The sequence below is a fragment of the Hippocampus zosterae genome, chromosome 1 (assembly GCF_025434085.1).
Source record: "Hippocampus zosterae strain Florida chromosome 1, ASM2543408v3, whole genome shotgun sequence".
Classification (NCBI taxonomy): Eukaryota; Metazoa; Chordata; class Actinopteri; order Syngnathiformes; family Syngnathidae; genus Hippocampus; species Hippocampus zosterae.
Window position 1 is genome coordinate 4549908 of NC_067451.1, and position 18930 is coordinate 4568837.

Sequence of the window (18930 nt, forward strand, 5' to 3'; positions counted from 1 at the left end):
TATCTATTGATATGTCAGACCTTCTCCAGAGCTTGGATGGTTTTGGAAGGTTCCTGCTCGATCTTGAAGAAGCTCAAGCCATTCAGAATAAGGCTCTCCTCCTCTTTTAGCTTCTCAAGATGTTTGCGGTGCCGCGCCGTCGTCCTCAGGGCCGCGACGGTGCCGATGGCAGGATCAAACGGGCCTGGGGCGCGCAAAGAAGCGCACGTCGTTGGTTTTCACGTACGAGGAAGGGTCACGAGGAATAAAAGTGCGTGTGCCACCTGTGGTGTTGAACTCCTGCACAGCGGTATGGATCTTCTCGGTGAGTTCATCGGAGGAGCTGAGCAAGTCGCTCTTGAAATTTTGTTTTTGCCCTTGCAGCATGACGTCGCTGTCCACGAGGACCTGCTGGAACCAGTCCCACTTGGTGTTCAGTGTGCCGCGCAGGTCCTGAAGCTGAAACGGCAAAATAAAGAAATCAATGAATACGTTGGCGGCCCGGTAAGTCCAGTGGTTAGCACGTTGGCTTCACAGTGCAGAGGTACTGGGTTCGATTCCAGCTCCGGCCTCCCTGTGTGGAGTTTGCATGTTCTCCCCGGGCCTGCGTGGGTTTTCTCCGGGTGCTCCGGTTTCCTCCCACATTCCAAAAATATGCGTGGCAGGCTGATTGAACACTCTAAATTGTCCCTAGGTGTGAGTGTGAGTGCGAATGGTTGTTCGTTTCTGTGTGCCCTGCGAATGGCTGGCAACCGGTTCAGGGTGTCCCCCGCCTACTGCCCGGAGACAGCTGGGATGGGCTCTAGCACCCCCCGCGACCCGAGTGAGGATCAAGCGGTTAGGAAGATGAATGAATGAATACGTTTGTGGATGATGCACCTCATAAAGTGAGCATTCAATTTCTTGAGCGCTAGTTACCGCAGCGCATACGGCATGGCGCTTACCGTCTGATCCAGAGGGAAACCGTATTTGTCCAGAACGGCAAACTGTTCATGGATCAGAAGAATGTCAGCCTCCGTCTTGCCCAAATTGCTCTGGAAGGACTCCAGGAGCCCCAGGCTCTCACTGAGCGCCGTCAGAGTCGTGTTGGGTTGGCTCAACCTCAAAACAGAGAAACAAAACCAAGTCCGAAATTCCGCTTTGCGTTCTTCTGCCACCACCCTTTGATGACACACCTCTTGGCATTCCGATTCATGGAAGCGTGCATCTCTTTGAGGGAGTTGCTGGCGATGCGCACGAGGAGCTGCATGAACTTGGTCTGCCACTGGCTGCAGTGCTGCACCAACGACGTCTTGAGCGGCGAGCAGTCCAGCACAATGAAATGGAAGTTGGTGACCGTCTCTTCCTGCTGGATACTCGTTTCTATTTCCGTGTACCTTGAAGTTCATTGCGGCCTTTTAACGTTCCTTGCGGCAAAATGACAAAATTCAACAACAAGCGCGATTGGGAATACGCCGGCGGTTACCTGTGTATGTCCGCATCAAAAGAGGCAACCGGTTGATTCAGTTTTTGGTAACGTTGGATGTAGGAGTCCTTGTTGGTCTCCCAAATGTCCCTGTATTTGTCCCAGGTTGTCAAATATTCCCTTAGATGGCCGGCGGTGGCCGCCATCCCGGCGCCAACCGCCGCCTGTATGCCTTTAATTTCCTCATCGCGCTCTAAACAATCAAGAAAAAGCAAAGTTAGAAAGGCACTTCAGCAGGCGACTAGCGGACAAATGAGTTGCCCCCGAACCGATGTTGACGTGGATGGGATTCTCGTGGGATTGTTCGCCGGAGAGCAGCTCGGGGAGTCGTTTGAATTTGGAGATGGTGCTGATGATCTGAGGTAGGATGTCCAAGATCTGACCCAGCTCGCGGAGCGTCGGGGAGAACTCAACCTGTCAGTCAGGATACATCAAAACAACGAAACACTAAATGCAAGCAAACATGAGCACTCGAAGCTTTGACTGCTAAAATGAAGCTTCGGGAAAGGACGAAAGGTAGCAAACAATGAATGACAACCCTAACCAGACAAAGAAATGTCGCCCGTACCCTGAGTTCGGCTTTGGGGTCTGCCTGGCGTAGTGACACCAGCACTCGAAACAAAGGGGTGGGTGAGGACTTGCGGTCTCCGTTGATGGCCTGCGCTAACTTCTGCATGGAGCGCTTGACGTTGGTGCGTAGGGCCTGCTCCAGCATGTGGTCCACTTTCTCCGTGTACGTGACCCAGTGCTCTTGCACCTACGGCAAGAAGAGTCACACCTCATTGCAACCTTAACGTCCTTATGGGGACATCGCATCGAGTCGAAAATACATGACGCGGACCCGGTCTTGAGAAACACTTACTTGTTCAAATCTGGGGGATAAGGAAAGGAATGATCAGACCGAGGTTATTCAAGTTCACTAAGACTAATAAAAAAAAAACTAAAAGTAAAATACAGAAAACGTTTTTATTATACAGATCAAATAAAAATGACAATTCATTTTAAAAAAAACCCTTATGTTTACAAAAACTTTTCATTTTATTTGGTATTGCTGAACGTCCGTACAGAAGAAGGAAGGTCAAGGGAGGTTGTTTGAGAATTGTAGTTTACTGTATTGTTCTATACTTTGGGATCTTTGACAAATAGTGTATTACATACATTAAAAAAAATAATAATAATAATTAAAAAAAAACTAATACTAAAACTAATGAAAACTAAATTGAACGCATTTTTGAAAAAAAACGAATACAAACTAACAAACCTGCTCTAAAAACTGATTAAAACAACCAATTTTTTTTAAACTCATTCAGTACCAGCCAAATCTAGACCAAGTCTGAAAAGACGTTTAAAACAGTCTTTGGGAGTGAATGAGTTAAAGGTCATCACAAAATAAAAACTAACTCCAACGAAATATTCCAAACGATGAGAACACTGGTACAGACCTCAGGCCCATCTTTAGAGAAGGTGTTGTGGATGTTGGTCATGATGTCGACGGTGCGCTGAAGAGCAGAGCGCAATTGTTCGTGCTGTCGCTGCCGGTGAGTTCTCTGGTCGGTTTCAAACTCCCAATTCCTGACCGGGATGACAAACAATGCGCACGGCGGAAATGAAACGGACGCCGATTTTCCTCAAGGATTCGGTCAAGCTGTGCGCGACACGTAAAGCGCCGTCACCTGTACAGAGTCTTCCCGTCGAGCCGAACCAGCAGTGTTTCGCTGATCTGGCGACAGAGGTTAGTGATGGTCAGATTGGACGCTTTGTAGCCGTCAACTATCACCTGAACCTGCGGCGGAAAGATGCAAGGGGAGCGGCGGTCAACTCAGCTGAACGTTAACGTGAGAAGCGTTAACCGACGGCGGTGACCTTGGAAACGTGTGTGAGGCAGTCCTTGACAAAGGCGCCGGAAGAAATTTTAAACATCCAGAAGAGTTTGGTGAAGCCCGGCTGAATCTTTTTGTCAAGGACGTGGATTTTCTTGGAAAACAGACCCAGCTCGATGGGAGTGAGCATTCCGATGATCCTGTCGGACACAAGTTTGACGCGCGGTAAGGAAATGCCGCCGGAGCTGGTTCCTTGGGGAGAAGAACATGCTGAGATGCAGTGAGTGTCTGCTGACCGGTTGTAGTCCCGGGCCAAGTGCTGTGCTTTTTCCCTGAGGCATCGGAGGCCCTCGCGTTCCTGGTAAATCTCGTTCACAAACTCTGGGATGTCAAATTGTTGCCGGCTCCATAACTCAATCTCAGCAAAGAGGTTCAACAGGTTGCTGTGAGGGAAAAGGAAAAAAAAAAACACAGCGAATGAGAAATTGATGGCGATGCTGATTTTTTTTTTTTTTTTTCCTTTCAGTGCCCCCACTTGTCAAAGTTGACCTCGATCCTGTTGTCCTTGCCGTGCATCAAAAGGGGCCGCTCCAGCTTCTTGACGTACTGCAGCTCCAGACTCTGGTGCCACTCGGCAAAGTTCTGCGTCACCAAGTCATTCAGATTGCGAATGGATTGCTCGTAGGTGACCAGCACCTGCCTGCAGCTGTGTGACTCGGCCTCGATGGGGATCTTCTTGAGCACCTGTTTGGGGGGGGAAAAAAAAAAAGGGAGGTGGGAGTCATACGCGGAGATCAATCACGTCATGAGTGGGCTCACCTCCATGAGGCTTTCCAAGTGGAATTTGATGGCCCTCGCTCGGTGGGCTTGGCCTGCCAATGGCGGCATGTAGTCAGGGATTAACACCCTCTTCCGATCAATTTGCTTCATGTTCATGTGCATCTCCTTTTTGAAGATGCCGTAGATTCCAACCACCATCTCGTCGATTTTGCTCTTGATCGACTGCGACGGGACAGAGGACGCGGGAGGCGGTATTTTATTGAGTCGTTCAACGCCGACCGAGGAGACGTGCGCATCGCTGCGAAAAAACTCACCTTTCGGGCAGAGACAGTTTTAAAAATGTCCATCAGCCGAAGACCTTCCTCCACGGAGTTGACGGTCTTGAACACGGAGGTGATCTGGCTTTGTAACATGATGTCCAGATCTTTTAAAAATGCGCGGAACCTGAACACAAGGGCATAGCAACGACTTTCATTCATTCATTCATTCATCTTCCGTACCGCTTGATCCTCACTAGGGTCGCAGGGGTGCTGGAGCCTATCCCAGCCGTCTCCGGGCAGTAGGCGGGGGGCACCCTGAATCGGTTGCCAACCAATCGCGGGGCACACAGAGACGAACAACCATTCGCACTCACACTCACACCTAGGGACAATTTAGAGTGTTCAATCAGCCTGCCATGCATGTTTTTGGAATGTGGGAGGAAACCGGAGCACCCGGAGAAAACCCACGCAGGCCCGGGGGAGAACATGCAAACTCCACACAGGGAGGCCGGAGCTGGAATCGAACCCGGTACCTTTGCACTGTGAAGCCGACGTGCTAACCACTGGACTACCGGGCCGCCCTAGCAACGACTTATTAGTATTTATTAGTATTTCGGTTTCATTACGGTGCCGAGTCATGACGTTCCTACCTGTTGAACTCAATGTGCCATGCGGTGTTCTCCACCTCTAGGATGCCTTTGTCTACGGAGCGCAGGACCTGAAGGCCGTGCTGGAACTTGGTCTCGATCTTCATGAGGGACAGCGTGAGTTCCGGGCCCTGGTAACCGCTGAACCACGGCAATGGTCTCTGGTCGCCGTCTTCCCAGCGGGCAAACTGCTGCTGGCTGTCGCACACCTAGAGACACGGCGCAGAACGGACGCTTTGGACGGATTCGGAGCCATGACATCAAAGGCCAAATTACCTCAAGTAAATCTTTCATTCTTTGAATGCAGGCATCAACGGGGACAAAAATATTGGTTTGGTCTAGTAGCCAGCCTTTTTTAGAACTCCTGATGTGCAAAAAAAAAAAGCGGGTGGAGATGTTAATTCAAAAACAACATGAGAATACCAGCTGGGCGTGAATTGGATCGGGGTTTTTTTTTTCGTCTTACTCGTGGTGCACCTCAGAGATACGCAAGTACATGTTCTTCCAGGTCAGGCAACACTGGATGCAGTCATTGAGGTCCTTCTTGCTGGAGATCACGTAGCCCTCAAAGATCCTGTCGAGGGAGATGGTCTTGATGCACAGGTGGATGATGTCATAACTCATCTGCAGCCACAAGCACAGCGCGAGGTTTCGTTTGGGGAGCAAGTTGAAGAAAAAACAAAAATACAACAAAAATTATTCGAGAGAAAAAGGTGATGAGAAGCCAATTCTACTTTAGATCTGGCTTAGACTTGCCGGTATTTTGATGACTCCTATCGATTTAAAAAAAATAAATAAATGTTAACAGGCTCTAGAGCAGGGGTGGGCAAAATACGGCCCGCGGGCCGGATCCGGCCCCTTGGTCTTTTTAATCCGGCCCGCCAAAGATTGGTGCACAATTAAGGTTTGATTGCATTCATTTCGTTTGGACTTGTAACGACAGCTATTTCAACACCGGGTGGCGCAGTTACTTCAAGTTGCAGAGCACAGGGAGGGAGGGGAAGACGAAGAAAGAGGGAGAGAGTAATGACCATGGAATGGAAAGTGATATGTATCTGATTAAACGAAGCGAGTAACAAAGTACGAAACATTCAGGAGACGCCTGGAGTCGGAAAGACTCAAATGTACGAGACTTTGAAAAACAAGGAAGCCATTCTTACTCAGTCCGATTCTGGCAATTTCCATGCTCAGAGTGAATTGCTTGTGGCTCGAGCGAATGAACATTTCCTAGAATGGTTTAATTGTTATCATGTTAAAAACCTTCCGCAAACTGGACCGCTAATAAGAGTCGGAGAGCAGTCAAATGTGTAGAGCGTGAACAACAGGGGGCTCAGTACACATCCTTGAGGGGAACCGGTGCTGAGTGTGATGGTGGAGGAGAATGTTACATTATTACCGGCATACAAAGACATTGTGCTATCTTCTTTATTTTCTATTTCTATTTTTAACTTTTGGCACGGCCCTCCACAATATTTTCTGCTTCTCATTTGCCCCCCCCGGGAAAAAAGTTGCCCACCCCTGCTCTAGAGCATTTTCCATGTGTGCTCTATTAGTCTAAGATGCCCTATGGACAGAAATTTGCGTGCCTATGCAGAAAGGCTCAAATCTCGCCTGAAGACATGTTTTGACCCTCTGGCACATTTAGTTAAAACACACCTAGAATGAAAACCATCTTTTTCCAGCCTCATACCCTGACATCTCTATTTTGGCCTGTTTTCCTGCCACTTCTCCAGACTCCTCCCCCGTCTGCATTCTACAACCTTGTGGCATCGATTTGAATTCGATTTATGGTTCGGCTCGACATAAACAAGCTCGACTTGACTCCTTTTAAAACGAGGGCGACACACCTTCAGGAAGAGGCCCGTGATGCGCTCCTTGGTGTTGTAGTGTGTGGAGTTGATCCAGATGATGCGAATGACATATAATATGTGCTGTAGTTTGGGAGCGAGTTCGCTGATGGCGATGGTGTGCAATTCTTCACAGGGGCCTGCCAGTAAGGACAGGAAGTTCAGGTTGGACTGCGCTTCCACGGACGATTCCTGGGCACCAAATGATATCATGAGCTGACGTTCGGCGGCTGCAAAAAAGACTCGGTGAAAAATAGAGGACTCCACCTGTAGTTCCATGGCTAATTTAAAGAAGCGCTTGACATAAAGCGAGTTGGCCAGCTCCAACATTTTCTGAATGTGCCTGACGCCCGGCTTCTGCAGCTGCTTACTGATGTCTCTGAGCTTTTTAGAGTGACTCTCCCAGTACGCTATCTCCTGGAGCAGGCCACTGCTGTCGCTCCTGGACGTGTCTTGGATATTCAGCAGCTCCTTGATCTGGTCCGACCAGTGGATTAAGACGGCTAAGAATGCGAAGGAGGGGGGTCCACATCAAGTTGGGCTTCAGTGAACTGTTTGAATTGTGTCATGCAAATCCTTACATTCCATCCTCTGCACTAGACGGGTGTCCTTGCTGCCTTCCTCAGCGCTGTCATTCAGGCCTTCCATTGGTATGTACAGCACGGTCTGACCTTCTTTCTTACTCACATTGTCTGTTCAACACGGGAAACACAAAGCATGACACGCTGCACTCTTAATTTGGCTTCCAGGTAGGGCTAAGCAATTAATTGAATTCAAATTGACATCCCGGGCGGCCCGGTAGTCCAGTGGTTAGCACGTCGGCTTCACAGTGCAGAGGTACCGGGTTCGATTCCAGCTCCGGCCTCCCTGTGTGGAGTTTGCATGTTCTCCCCGGGCCTGCGTGGGTTTTCTCCGGGTGCTCCGGTTTCCTCCCACATTCCAAAAATATGCATGGCAGGCTGATTGAACACTCTAAATTGTCCCTAGGTGTGGGTGTGAGCGTGGATGGTTGTTCGTCTATGTGTGCCCTGCGATTGGCTGGCAACCGATTCAGGGTGTCCCCCGCCTACTGCCCGGAGACGGCTGGGATAGGCTCCAGCACCCCGCGCGACCCTAGTGAGGATCAAGCGGTACAGAAGATGAATGAATGAAATTGACATCCCGATGTCATGGAATGATATTTATAAGATGATTTTAAAAAATAATCACATGTTCAACCGCAATGTTGAGGAACATGTTTCAAAATTGCTGAGCCTTACTTCAAGTATAATATGATGGCACTCAAGCCACTTCGTACCTGTGAGGATGGCCAGATAGGAATGCATGCCGTTGATGTAGTTGTCCTTGATGCCTGCTTCCCATTCGCTGCTGATGTCATTTTCGTCCGAATGCAAACTCATCACAAAATTAAGCAAGCTCTCATTGGGGTCGCCCAGCACCGTGCTGTATTCCACTTCTTCGTAGAAATTCTCCGGAGTAATCACGGTTCCTGGCTCACGCATAAAGTAAGCCAGCTGCTCCACCACCTGAAATGAAAACGGCTTTTCTAATGCCCGTTCAAATGAAAGCCCGCTGAGTTGAGTGTGCCGTCGGCCACTGTACCTGTGTTGGAACGGTGTATTCGACTTGCAATGTCATGCTTGCGTCTAAGTAGACCACCAAGATGGGAATAGAGGTGTCCTCAATGAACCGCTCAAGTGACTTCATATTTTCCTCCAGCCACAATTCTTTGGTGACACCCGAAATATCCACACAACGGATGAACTTCTGCGAGAGAGAAGGAGGGACCGATTAAAATGTCATTTTGCAAAACAGAAAAGATAAGAGCCTCTCAAAAGAAATGCCAGTTTTACCTCGCAAACCTTCCTTAAGACCTCTAAAGGATCTATTTGTACAACAGGCTCGAGGTCAGTGGCCTCATCGTTGCTGTCAGTCTTCTCTTCATCGCCGTTTATGTTCTCTTCATCATCGTTGAGGTCCTTATTCTCTTCGACATTCGTGTTGTCCGTGTTGTTGTCTTTACTGTCCGCGTCAGCGTTGTTGTCGGGGTTGAGGTCATCACCGTCTTTGGCTTCATCGTTGGCAAGGGCGCCGTCTTCATTGTCATCATTGATCTCGGATTCCTTCTCTTGCGTGGGAACTGAAGCTGTCGGGTTTACGCATCAATCAGCAGAGGGCAAAATTAAATATTTTGGTGTGACTAGAAGTAGACCCGTATGGTATTTGGAGTGATACAATAGGAAGTACAAACCGGCATCATTGTCGTCACTAGCTCGATTGTTGTTTTCGTTGTTGTCATCGTTGTTTTCAATGTTTTCCTTGGTGTTAGTCTCATCTTCCTTTTCCTGAGTGGGAACTTAAGCAGTCACAGGAGAACACAAGAAAAAAATCATCAGAGGGAAAAGCTATTCGGAAGAATAGATGAAACACATATTTCACATAAAGACGTCACAAGGAATAGACTTCCAGGTTATCTGGAGATTACTGGATGCAATTTACCAGCATCTTTGTTGTCATCCTCACCCTCGGGTGTTTCTGTGACATCTTGGCTTGGCGACTCCATCGCTCAGCATTTACACATAATTTCAATTCTACAAAACAAGCACCAAAAAAAAAAAAAAAAAAACACCTCAAAGACAAGAGGAAAGTACAACAAAATGAGAAGCATTAGTTGAAACTCACACTGAGACTTGAGAACGTTTTCGAGCGGCGCGGTACAAGAGGCGCGTCAACATCACCATAGTAACCATACGAAACAAGACGACTTCAAGTTGTGTTCCATAGCGTAGCTCCATTTACACGATGGTGTTTTTAATTCGATTCAATCCAAAATGTAAAAAATTGATATATTTTAGAACAACGGAGGCGTATTTTCATGGCGTACGTGCAAAACCACCCCGTGCACAGCGACTTTTGGCAACTTTTTCCAAACATACCGTTTCAGGACGTTCTCCTTCTATTTTATCAGTATTCATTCCGAAAAAAGTATCTTTTTCGGCTTCGAAAAAAACGATTTGACAAAGCTAATTTCCGTAAAAGTTGCAGGTGTAGGGCACTCCAATGCAAGCCATCAGGGTCAACGTGACGTCATAAACATGTGCCGTCAGCTAATGACATCACCTAATGATGTCAACAAGTTGCCAAGTATAGCATAATTTGTATCTGTATTCAAAATGCGATATATATTGAGACAATAGTTTGTTAACGAACTGAATAATGTCTACCCAAAAAGGAAATAAATTGTATTTAAAAAACCCCAGTTACTGTAATGATTTCAAATTACCGTATACTTACAAACAGTACAGTACACGGTAAAAAAAAAAAAAAAGTAGCAAACGTATATTTCAGCGACAGAAGAAATCAACATAAACGCACAGAAGAATAGCACTACTTTATTGACGTGCTCAACTGCTTTGTTAAACCAAAATTATTTCATGAAAAATGACAGCAAAAAAAAAAAAAAACAGCCTCTTTGCCTCATCATGTGTATAATGGCGTGTAATCATCTCCGGTACATTTACCGACTCTTTGTGACTGCTACCTTGTGATCTAGTCACCAAGAACAGTTTGCATAATGAATGTCAAGCCCAAAAGGACCTACGTTCACCGACCTACAACACCACAGGGTCCCAACAATTCATTTGAAGATTTTGGTACACTTACATATTGATTTATGTGATCAACCATGAACACATTTGGTACTAAAGAACCGTAAACGCGATGAGCATCACACATTCTTGAAAAAGGAAAGATTCTTGGCAAATGCACTATAACTCATAAATTTATAATAGAACAGTTTTATTGAGTGCTCAATTTCATTAAAAACAGCATTCCCTCCTTGCTAAAGATTTTTAATTAATCATAACCATCTCTGGGATATTTGCAGATGTACCATTGCAGTACGTGAGGTGACAACCGCAAACTGGTGCAGAATTTGAATTGTCATTATGTTACATAAGGCAAAGACGATACAGTTGTTACTGGCGTTGAAAATCCAACATGCAGAGAATATATTTTTTAAATGCATCATAAAACAACAATCCATAAAGTATACAAATAAACAAGTTTGATATCAGTCCCTTTTCTACAGCTTATTGTTCACAAAGGTCGTTGGTACCTGGAAGAGTGATGGGGATGAGATGAGGCGCTTGCGGCGTTTGTTTGAAGGCCCTTTCACTCCAAAATGTTATTTTCGTGGCTTAAAACTCAACACGTGGCTTTCAAACGACAACAAACAATCTGACATCCTTTCAAATAAATACACTGTAGATGAACCTCACAACCATCTCAAAGGGACGATGAGGTATTGTTTGATGTCTTGGTGAGCCGGCCCTTAACCCAAAAAAAGACGAAATCGGGCAAACCATGGAGTGTTTAAAAACCTAGCGGGTGAGAGGCGACCGTTCCCCCGTTCTCCACCACTGCTGCGGAAATGGCCCGAAAGTTGTTATAAAGCTGCCTGGACTGGCTGGAACGCAGCGCCTTAATGTCCCGCACGAGTCTCCCGTGAGCCTGCGGGACCGAGGGAGTGTCAGCAAATCACACAGGCCACATTTGGAGTCACCGAGGGAGTGTCAGCAAATCACACAGGCCACATTTGGAGTCAACATGTTTGACAATGTGCGCGTTTGTTTTGGAAAATATCTCACCTCCACACACCACGTCTCGCACAGAACCTTCTCATGTTGGGCCGTAGGGTCGCTCTGGCTCAGGGACCGTGACGCCCTGCGGGAGGACAAGAATCCCATCAAGTTACGCGGATATTTGGAGGCGTTTAGCATAACCACAAAAGAGGCCAACAAGCGTGTACCTTGAGAGGACAACAATCATGGTGTAAATATCAATGGCACAGTCTGCGACTCTCATCAATACAAATTGCTCATCTGCAAGAAAATTAACATTTATCCGCTCTGTTAGCCAATCATTCCAAATGAGTTCTAGCTGGAGGTTTTGCATGCTCACCGATAATCTTCTTGCCGTGTTTGATTAGAAGCTCCTCGATAGCCACGCCAAATTGTTCAATGGCTTTCACGGCCTACGCAGCAGGAAAAAAAAAAAGGTAACGAGGAACAAATAATAAAAAAATAAAGTCAAAGATAAAAGGGGATTCCAGTAATCAAGTCCTGACAACACACCATTTCACCACTTTGAGCCAGCTCAGGGTGGATAGTTCCTTGAAGTGTCAAACCTGTGCTCAGGCCTGCCTTCCTAAAACAAGGAGAGGCCAAGCCAGCTTTACTCTGAGATGAACTGTGAAAATTCCAGTGTACCAGAGTCCTGAGTCGTTACCTCTTTACTCTCTTGGTGATTTCTTCCGCCAGGAGCCCGGTGTTGCCAAGTGGGTTCTTCAGGGCTTTTTGTAAGCTCTTCAACTGGTTACCCGCATTCTGAGAAGAAGGGTCAAAGTCAAAGAAACCGACGGTGCGAGGCGCTGGCAAGAGAAAAGAAAACCTGAATGTTCACCTGGAAGCCGTTGAGGGCCACAAAAAGCCTGAGGATGTCGTTGGTGCCCTCAAAGATCCGGAAAATTCGCAGATCCCTCATCACCCTCTCGATTCCAGCATCCTGTCAAAAAACATTGCATATCCTAAGTGTGCATTCTTTGACTGGACTTTCTTCCGCCGCCAATGTCAGAAGATGTGGAGTGACCCCCTCACTTTCATGAAGCCCATGCCGCCCATAACTTGAATACACTCGTCCGTCACAGTCCACGCGGCTTCCTGTCAGAGGTTCGCAAAGACAAAAGATGCAGTCGAGCTCCGGAGACACAGCAATCAGCTGACTTTCAAGGTCAAACGTTCTCACGGAAGCAAAGATCTTGCTGATGGCCGCCTCGATCTGGAACTCGGTCGCTCCGCTGTCCATGTTGCCGCTGATCATGTAGGCCAGAGACTGCGGGGAGGGCACAGAACCTATCGGTGTGGATTTGCGGCGAGCCCTTCACGTGTGCTGAACATCTACCGACCTCGGTGACGTACTGCAGCATGGTCATGCGAGCCACCTTCTCCTGGATGGCCCCATAGGTGTGGATCTTGTTGCCAAATTGGGTCCTGTTGGTTGCATGGTCCACCTGATGAATAGGAAACCGGTGTTTTCCAAAAATCTGCTCCTCTTGTGCGTTAAAATGCAGGCGTGGCTGTAGTGTGGAAGTCGGAAGTCACCGCTTTGTTGATGGCTCCTTTCATGGTACCGGAGAGGGCGGCCGCCATGCCGAATCGGCCGTTGTTGAGGATGTTCATAGCCACCTTGAAGCCGCCTCCCACCTCGCCCAGCACGCAGTCGGCCGGCACGCGGACGTTGTCGAAGTAAACCTCGGCCGTGTTGGAGGCTTTGATGCCCATCTTCTTCTCCGGTGGACCGCTGGGATATGAAAGAAAGAGATGATGAGCACGAGAGAAATATGTGAACCGTTAAGGAACCGGCATGATTGTGCCGATTTTTGAAGAGAAAAAAAAAAAGGTTACTCTCACTGTGTCACGCCACCAAAGCTCTTTTCCACAACAAAAGCTGTGATCTTGTCTTTCATCTCTCCTGTCTTAGGATCCTTCATCGGTGTCTTGGCAAACACGGTGAAGATCTCAGCCAGACCGCCATTACTAAGAGCAAGGAGGTGGATGTCACAAGTGATCAAAGACTCAAGTCAGTGATTGCATTTATGAAAAATTATGAATATTTTGAGTTACAATGTTTTCATTTGTGGGTACCCTACCGTTGCTATCTAGTACAAGAATGTGTATGAACTGACGAGAAGTATTCCATTAAAATCATGCTGGCAGCGTGTAAAAAGGCCATTACAGGCAAACGGCTCGATGGGCGATGAAGTACAGACTCTTGCGACCACATTATAGTAATGACTAGACCAGTCTTTGTTAGAGGTACCAAGAGCTAAACTGAGGCTCAGAGGGGACCGAGCCTTTTCTGTTGCGGGTCCCTCTCTCTGGAATGACCTCCCACTGAACATTCGGCAAGCCTCCTCGCTGCCCATCTTTAAAGCCCTCCTCAAAACTCACTTGTATTCTTTGGCGTTCGACTCAGCATGACTTAGATTTGTTCTTGATTTTACCGCTTGGTGCTTTCTACCGCCTTTATTACCGATTCGTCTTACTGTTCATTGTGTATGTTAAATCGCTCCATGAACAGCATTTTGTATGCAGTGTTGGCTGTTTGAAAGTGCTCTAGAAATACAGTTGACTTGACTTGACTGAGTGGATATTGTAGCCCTTTTGTGGTTTATGTTTGCTTGCTTGTGTTTTTTTTCATGTTGATATTGAAAAAAAATACATGTAAAAAAATTCTCAGTTTGGTAAGTATGCTACCTCGGTAGTCTCACCTTATCCAGATTTTGCTTCCATTGAGAATAAAGTACTGTCCGCAGGGGGACTGCACAGCTGTGGTTTTGATGGAAGCGGCATCAGAACCACTGGCCGGTTCGGTCAAGCAAAAGGCAGCAATGTGCTCACCTGGACATAACAAACCACAAATCGCTTGTGTGTCTCCTTAAATATAAAAATCACCCAGTGAGTGATCTTGGTTACCTGATGCAAGTTTAGGCAGGTACTTCTCTTTTTGTGCCGGATTCCCAAAAAGCAAAATGCCCTTGAAGCCGATTGACTGGTGGGCACCGAGCGTGATGCCGACACCGAGATCATAAGTGCCGACGATCTCCACCAGCCGGGCATACTGAGGAGGGATGAATTAGGATATCGCTGCGTGTGTAAAACTCATCCACGATGGGTCAATATCAAGCGTCCGCACCTGTGTGTTGCTGAGGCCCAGGCCACCCAGGTCAGTCGGCACTTGCAGGCCAAAGGCACCCATCTCTTTCAGGCCCTCCATCGTATGGTCCTCGACTTTCTCCAGTGCATCGTTCTTGGCCGAATCGTTCACCTCCTGTAAACAGCAAGTGAGTCACGAGGGTAACGAAAGAAAAAAAAAAATCACCAGCGAACCACAGTGGTTTAAATTTTACCTCAAAAAACTTGCCCACGGGTGGCACAAGCTCTCGGAGGAACTGCTCCTGCTCTTCATTCAAGACTAAACACACAAGGGAAATTCATCATTAACGTTAAAAAATTATTTTATCAGTGAAATGTTTGATTTACCGGAAGGGTAAGGAAACACTTGAGATGTGGCAATCTGCCCCTTGAAAATGTTGACAGCAAAAGATTTGGACTCCTGTGGGATTGTAAAATGTACAAAGTCAACTTGCAGCAGCCAAAAACACTCTCAATCCGTGCGTTGCAATGTTTGGAGAAGCAACATACTGCAGTGGCCGTCTTGTTCTCCACTGCAGTGCCAGCATCTGTTGAGACTGCTGCTGGCTTCTCTAACACTGCCTATAGAGAGAGATACGCAGCAGCAAATTGTAGCTCAAATCAACATCTTACATTGATGTTACTTTCTAAGATTGTATGCTTGTGTTAAAATGACCCAAATATCATGTGGTGTTCTAGCTACATAAACAAAACTGTGACTTAGTGAAAGAGGTGAAAGTTTAGTGCAAGGACACATAAGCAGAGCCATGTTATCAGCTCCAATCCCAAACTTTTTTGACAAACCTATGTATTTTATTCACATGACTATAAAATCATTCTCTCACGATTGTGGCAACCACTAAAAAAATGACTAATTCCCGTTTGTGTGCTACTCAGGACAGCTGCAGTGTCACCTTAAATGTAGACCATGTGACTGGTGAACTTTCACCTACTTACTCGGAATAGGGTGATTGTGTTATATCACCATCAGTAGCAAGGCACTAGTGCAAAGAGTGATGTATACGGTTTGCAAGAACCATGACATTCAGAAAACGAAAGCGTGCAGTAGTGATACTGCAGAAGGCATTCTGTGACACACCTGTGTAGCTTGACTCGCATAGAGGCGTGTGTTGCTCACAGCCACGACAGCCTGGCGCCGACGCCTGAATAACATGAACGGATGTTGGTCTTTAGATGTTAGTCAGCAACATAGCATGAAGATAAACGTCTATATATATATATATATATATATATATATATCTTGATCGTAAAGATGAACTCTACAAACCCAGTGAGTCCTGGTGCGATCCGGAGAGCTACGCCACAAAGCGTAGAAGACTGGGCCACTTTAAGAATCAACATTATTTCCCGTCAACTGATGAGAATAACATACAAACAAAAACCCGTAAAACAACAGAACCGAATTGAAAGTATTGGCTAACCGTTAGCATCGCGTCGACACCGACTGCCAAACGTTACGTCATGACCCATTCGACTAGAATGTCTGTTTGGGTAGTTCTCTATTTGTACATAATTCAGTTAAATTATTAATCGGCAATCATATTTACATGACAAACCTGTGGAGGATATGACAACCGTCCTTTTCCGAGCAGGCGAAGACCTCAGTCTTGGTAAGTGACAGGTTTTTTTGTTTCCACTGCTTGACCGGGTTACCCGGATAATGACTACTCGTCGCGCTGAATCATGGGACATGTAGTTTTATTTATATGTATGAACATTCACACAAACTCCCCAAATTTCGACTTCCTGAAGGGATGGGTTGGAGCATCACCTTTAGCCTCTCGTTTGTGGTGAATGTGAGTGAGTGTGCGTATCTGTAAGTTGAGGGATTCGTTGTTTTTAGTGGATAGCTCTACTTTACGTACGGCAAAGGAGAGATGGAATCCTAAAGTTTAAATGCAGTTTTATTAGAAGGGGAAAAAAGACATCTGCACCGCAGGTCGTTAGTTCGAGAACACAACTCTCGTAAATAAAATCACTTCCTGCTTCTCTTACTTCAACAGCCAATCAGAACTTGTCACCGGGTGAGAGAAGTGCGCAACTGCTCACGCACGCACCTTAGAGGGAACATTGCTGACAGTGTCTGAAAATTCATAGTGCAAAGGTGGTACAGTATAGAATTTTATATGACATAGGCCTATTTCGTGCATGAAACTTGACATATTTTAATCTTCACTATGGTATCAATAACAGGCATCTAATCCTGAGGAGCAGACAATTTCAGAATGTCATTTCATGGTTGCCAGTGCGCCCTCCAGTGGGCAAAATTGGTAACAAAAATTGCTGTCAGTGAAAAATTGCAGGTAATGTGTACCGTCTACACGAGCCGGATTGAATCCGCTGAGGACCTGGTTGTGGCCCGCGGGCCATACATTAAGCACTCCTGCATAGGTTTTTAAACTGTACGTATTTAAAATGAAGAATGACTTAGAGAAGTGTTACTTTCTGTCAGTACAACCCCAAAGGTCATTATTGTGGCCACTCATCTGTAAGAATAAATCTTGTTAAATTCTTTATAATAATGATTCTTTTTCAACTTCTGACAGCGAGTACAAGCACCTCCGACCTGTGTCAACATTCACACGAAGACTACCTTGTGTTACATAATGAGAAAGCTCGTGGTAACCCATGTGGCGCTAAGTTATACGCTAAACCTCAGAATCTTGTGTGAAATGTGTCACGTGAACTTGAAACTGCCAAGACACAAATATCCAGTAACTCCCCCAAATAAATTGCCAACGTGCCAATTCGGTTTGCTGTTGGACTTTTAAACTCTGAGAACAAGTTCAATAAATGACAAGCAAACAAGATGTGTATTGAAATAAAAATATGTTTTATTGTGCTGTTATGAGGGCGGCCCGGTAGTCCAGTGGTTAGCACGTCGGCTTCGCAGTGCAGAGGTACCGGGTTCGATTCCAGCTCCGACCTCCCTGTGTGGAGTTTGCATGTTCTCCCCGGGCCTGCGTGGGTTTTCTCCGGGTGCTCCGGTTTCCTCCCACATTCCAAAAATATGCATGGCAGGCTGATTGAACACTCAAATTGTCCCTAGGTGTGAGTGCGAATGGTTGTTCGTCTCTGTGTGCCCTGCGATTGGCTGGCAACCGATTCAGGGTGTCCCCCGCCTACTGCCCGGAGACAGCTGGGATAGGTTCCAGCACCCCCCGCGACCCTAGTGAGGATCAAGCGGTTAGGAAGATGAATGAATGAATGTGCTGTTATGCTAACCCCAGCAGCTACTGGTGGCCTGTCAACTTGTCATGTGGATGCAAAATGTCACAGGACCTACTTTGACCCAATAAGTGCATTTACATAACTCTCACACTCACCTCGCTTGTTACTTATTGTTTGAGCGTTTTTTATGGCTCAACTTATTCTCGCTCGGGTCTCGCTATCCACACGCCCGCATTTCATCAGGCCACATGTCATGACACCCCATGTCACATCACTCACTCACTCAATCCCCGACCTGGCAATTTCCAAAACGCTGGAGAAATTGAATTAACTGTAAATTTAACATGCAGAGGAAGCAATTGGATGCAGCGTGGAAGCTATTTGACATGGTGTGGCACCAACTAGATGTGATTCAGCCCTTGTGAGGCTGTATGTCTGTCTCGTGAGGTCTCCTGCGTCAACACTTCATCGATCGGCTTCGCACTGTTTGACGACATGGGATGTTATGACTGTCCTGGTTCACGTGTTTCTTTGACAAAAGCTATTTTAACCTTAAATGTTAATGAAATGGGAATTTCTCCATTGTTGGGAATTTCTCCATTGTGAGACAAATAAAGGTTTTCTTATCTTAATTACTTTTCTTTATCTGCTTAGCTACCTTTTAACATTTGGAATTTATCAGTGACCCAAAGTATAGATAAACATATAATACTGTATACAAGACTTTATAGCCCGTGCTGACACATTAATGTTGTCTTCCTGTTATGACTAAAACATCAACCTGGAGGACAACCGGGAGATAACATCTGGGAACATTCAAGGTCGACTTTGTGGAACCAGTAAAGATTTGATTTTTTTATGACTAGATTTTAAGTCACCAAACACACATGAAGGATGCCAGTGGAAATCGCATCACCACTGAAATAGACTGCCTTGAACTCTGGAAAGAGCACTTCAGCAACCTCCTTCATCACCCTCCAGTTCCCACCGACCTCCGTCTTGTCACTGCTGCCAACTCTACCACCCCCAACCCCAACTGCAAAACTGACCCAGTCACAATCGACGAGGTCAGAGCAGCAATAAAATCACTAAAAAATCACAAGGCCCCTGGAATCTGTGCCATCACCGCAGAGCTGCTCAAAGAAGGTGGTGACTCCATGGCCCAGTGGCTCACCCACATCATTAA

General features: G+C 46.4%; 2 protein-coding genes across 2 annotated transcripts in view; both read right to left on the reverse strand.

Annotated features, from left to right (window-relative positions):
* The window catches only part of dnah2 (dynein, axonemal, heavy chain 2), a 37066-nt gene extending 27156 nt beyond the window's left edge, over positions 1 to 9910 (reverse strand). The window contains exons 1-26 of the mRNA XM_052069163.1: positions 9735 to 9910; positions 9298 to 9389; positions 9050 to 9154; positions 8652 to 8944; positions 8401 to 8565; positions 8096 to 8324; positions 7380 to 7490; positions 7066 to 7301; positions 6799 to 6990; positions 5418 to 5575; positions 5228 to 5315; positions 4955 to 5160; positions 4359 to 4488; positions 4084 to 4266; positions 3800 to 4008; positions 3561 to 3707; positions 3308 to 3464; positions 3118 to 3227; positions 2887 to 3016; positions 2013 to 2201; positions 1714 to 1858; positions 1445 to 1637; positions 1155 to 1355; positions 924 to 1080; positions 264 to 438; positions 21 to 184 (exon numbers count right to left, since the gene is read on the reverse strand). Coding sequence (XP_051925123.1) covers positions 21 to 184; positions 264 to 438; positions 924 to 1080; positions 1155 to 1355; positions 1445 to 1637; positions 1714 to 1858; positions 2013 to 2201; positions 2887 to 3016; positions 3118 to 3227; positions 3308 to 3464; positions 3561 to 3707; positions 3800 to 4008; positions 4084 to 4266; positions 4359 to 4488; positions 4955 to 5160; positions 5228 to 5315; positions 5418 to 5575; positions 6799 to 6990; positions 7066 to 7301; positions 7380 to 7490; positions 8096 to 8324; positions 8401 to 8565; positions 8652 to 8944; positions 9050 to 9154; positions 9298 to 9361 — 4137 coding nt within the window. The 5' untranslated portion in view covers positions 9362 to 9389; positions 9735 to 9910. The remainder of the gene's footprint in view (positions 1 to 20; positions 185 to 263; positions 439 to 923; positions 1081 to 1154; positions 1356 to 1444; positions 1638 to 1713; positions 1859 to 2012; positions 2202 to 2886; positions 3017 to 3117; positions 3228 to 3307; positions 3465 to 3560; positions 3708 to 3799; positions 4009 to 4083; positions 4267 to 4358; positions 4489 to 4954; positions 5161 to 5227; positions 5316 to 5417; positions 5576 to 6798; positions 6991 to 7065; positions 7302 to 7379; positions 7491 to 8095; positions 8325 to 8400; positions 8566 to 8651; positions 8945 to 9049; positions 9155 to 9297; positions 9390 to 9734) is intronic.
* Positions 9911 to 10575: 665 nt separating this feature from the next.
* On the reverse strand, positions 10576 to 16254 carry acadvl (acyl-CoA dehydrogenase very long chain). The gene is made up of 21 exons (XM_052069125.1): positions 16130 to 16254; positions 15841 to 15927; positions 15652 to 15715; positions 15063 to 15134; positions 14901 to 14973; positions 14768 to 14832; positions 14554 to 14688; positions 14334 to 14478; positions 14129 to 14258; positions 13269 to 13394; positions 12960 to 13158; positions 12764 to 12868; positions 12604 to 12690; positions 12456 to 12518; positions 12262 to 12363; positions 12088 to 12185; positions 11934 to 12006; positions 11761 to 11833; positions 11609 to 11681; positions 11448 to 11523; positions 10576 to 11310 (listed from the first exon to the last, which is right to left on the reverse strand). Exons 2-21 carry the CDS (start codon positions 15912 to 15914, stop codon positions 11173 to 11175), a joined length of 1971 nt encoding a protein of 656 aa, XP_051925085.1. The 5' UTR covers positions 15915 to 15927; positions 16130 to 16254; the 3' UTR covers positions 10576 to 11172.
* Between the last annotated feature and the right edge of the window lie 2676 nt (positions 16255 to 18930).

Excerpts from the sequence above, each read along its gene's own strand:
- acadvl (XM_052069125.1), bottom strand. The coding sequence starts at position 15,914 with ATGTTGATTCTTAAAGTGGCCCAGTCTTCTACGCTTTGTGGCGTAGCT. Across the intron at positions 15,716-15,840 it reads ATCGCACCAGGACTCACTGG|GCGTCGGCGCCAGGCTGTCG; the intron begins GTTTGTAGAGTT and ends CATGTTATTCAG. Across the intron at positions 11,311-11,447 it reads GCGAGACGTGGTGTGTGGAG|GCTCACGGGAGACTCGTGCG; the intron begins GTGAGATATTTT and ends TCGGTCCCGCAG.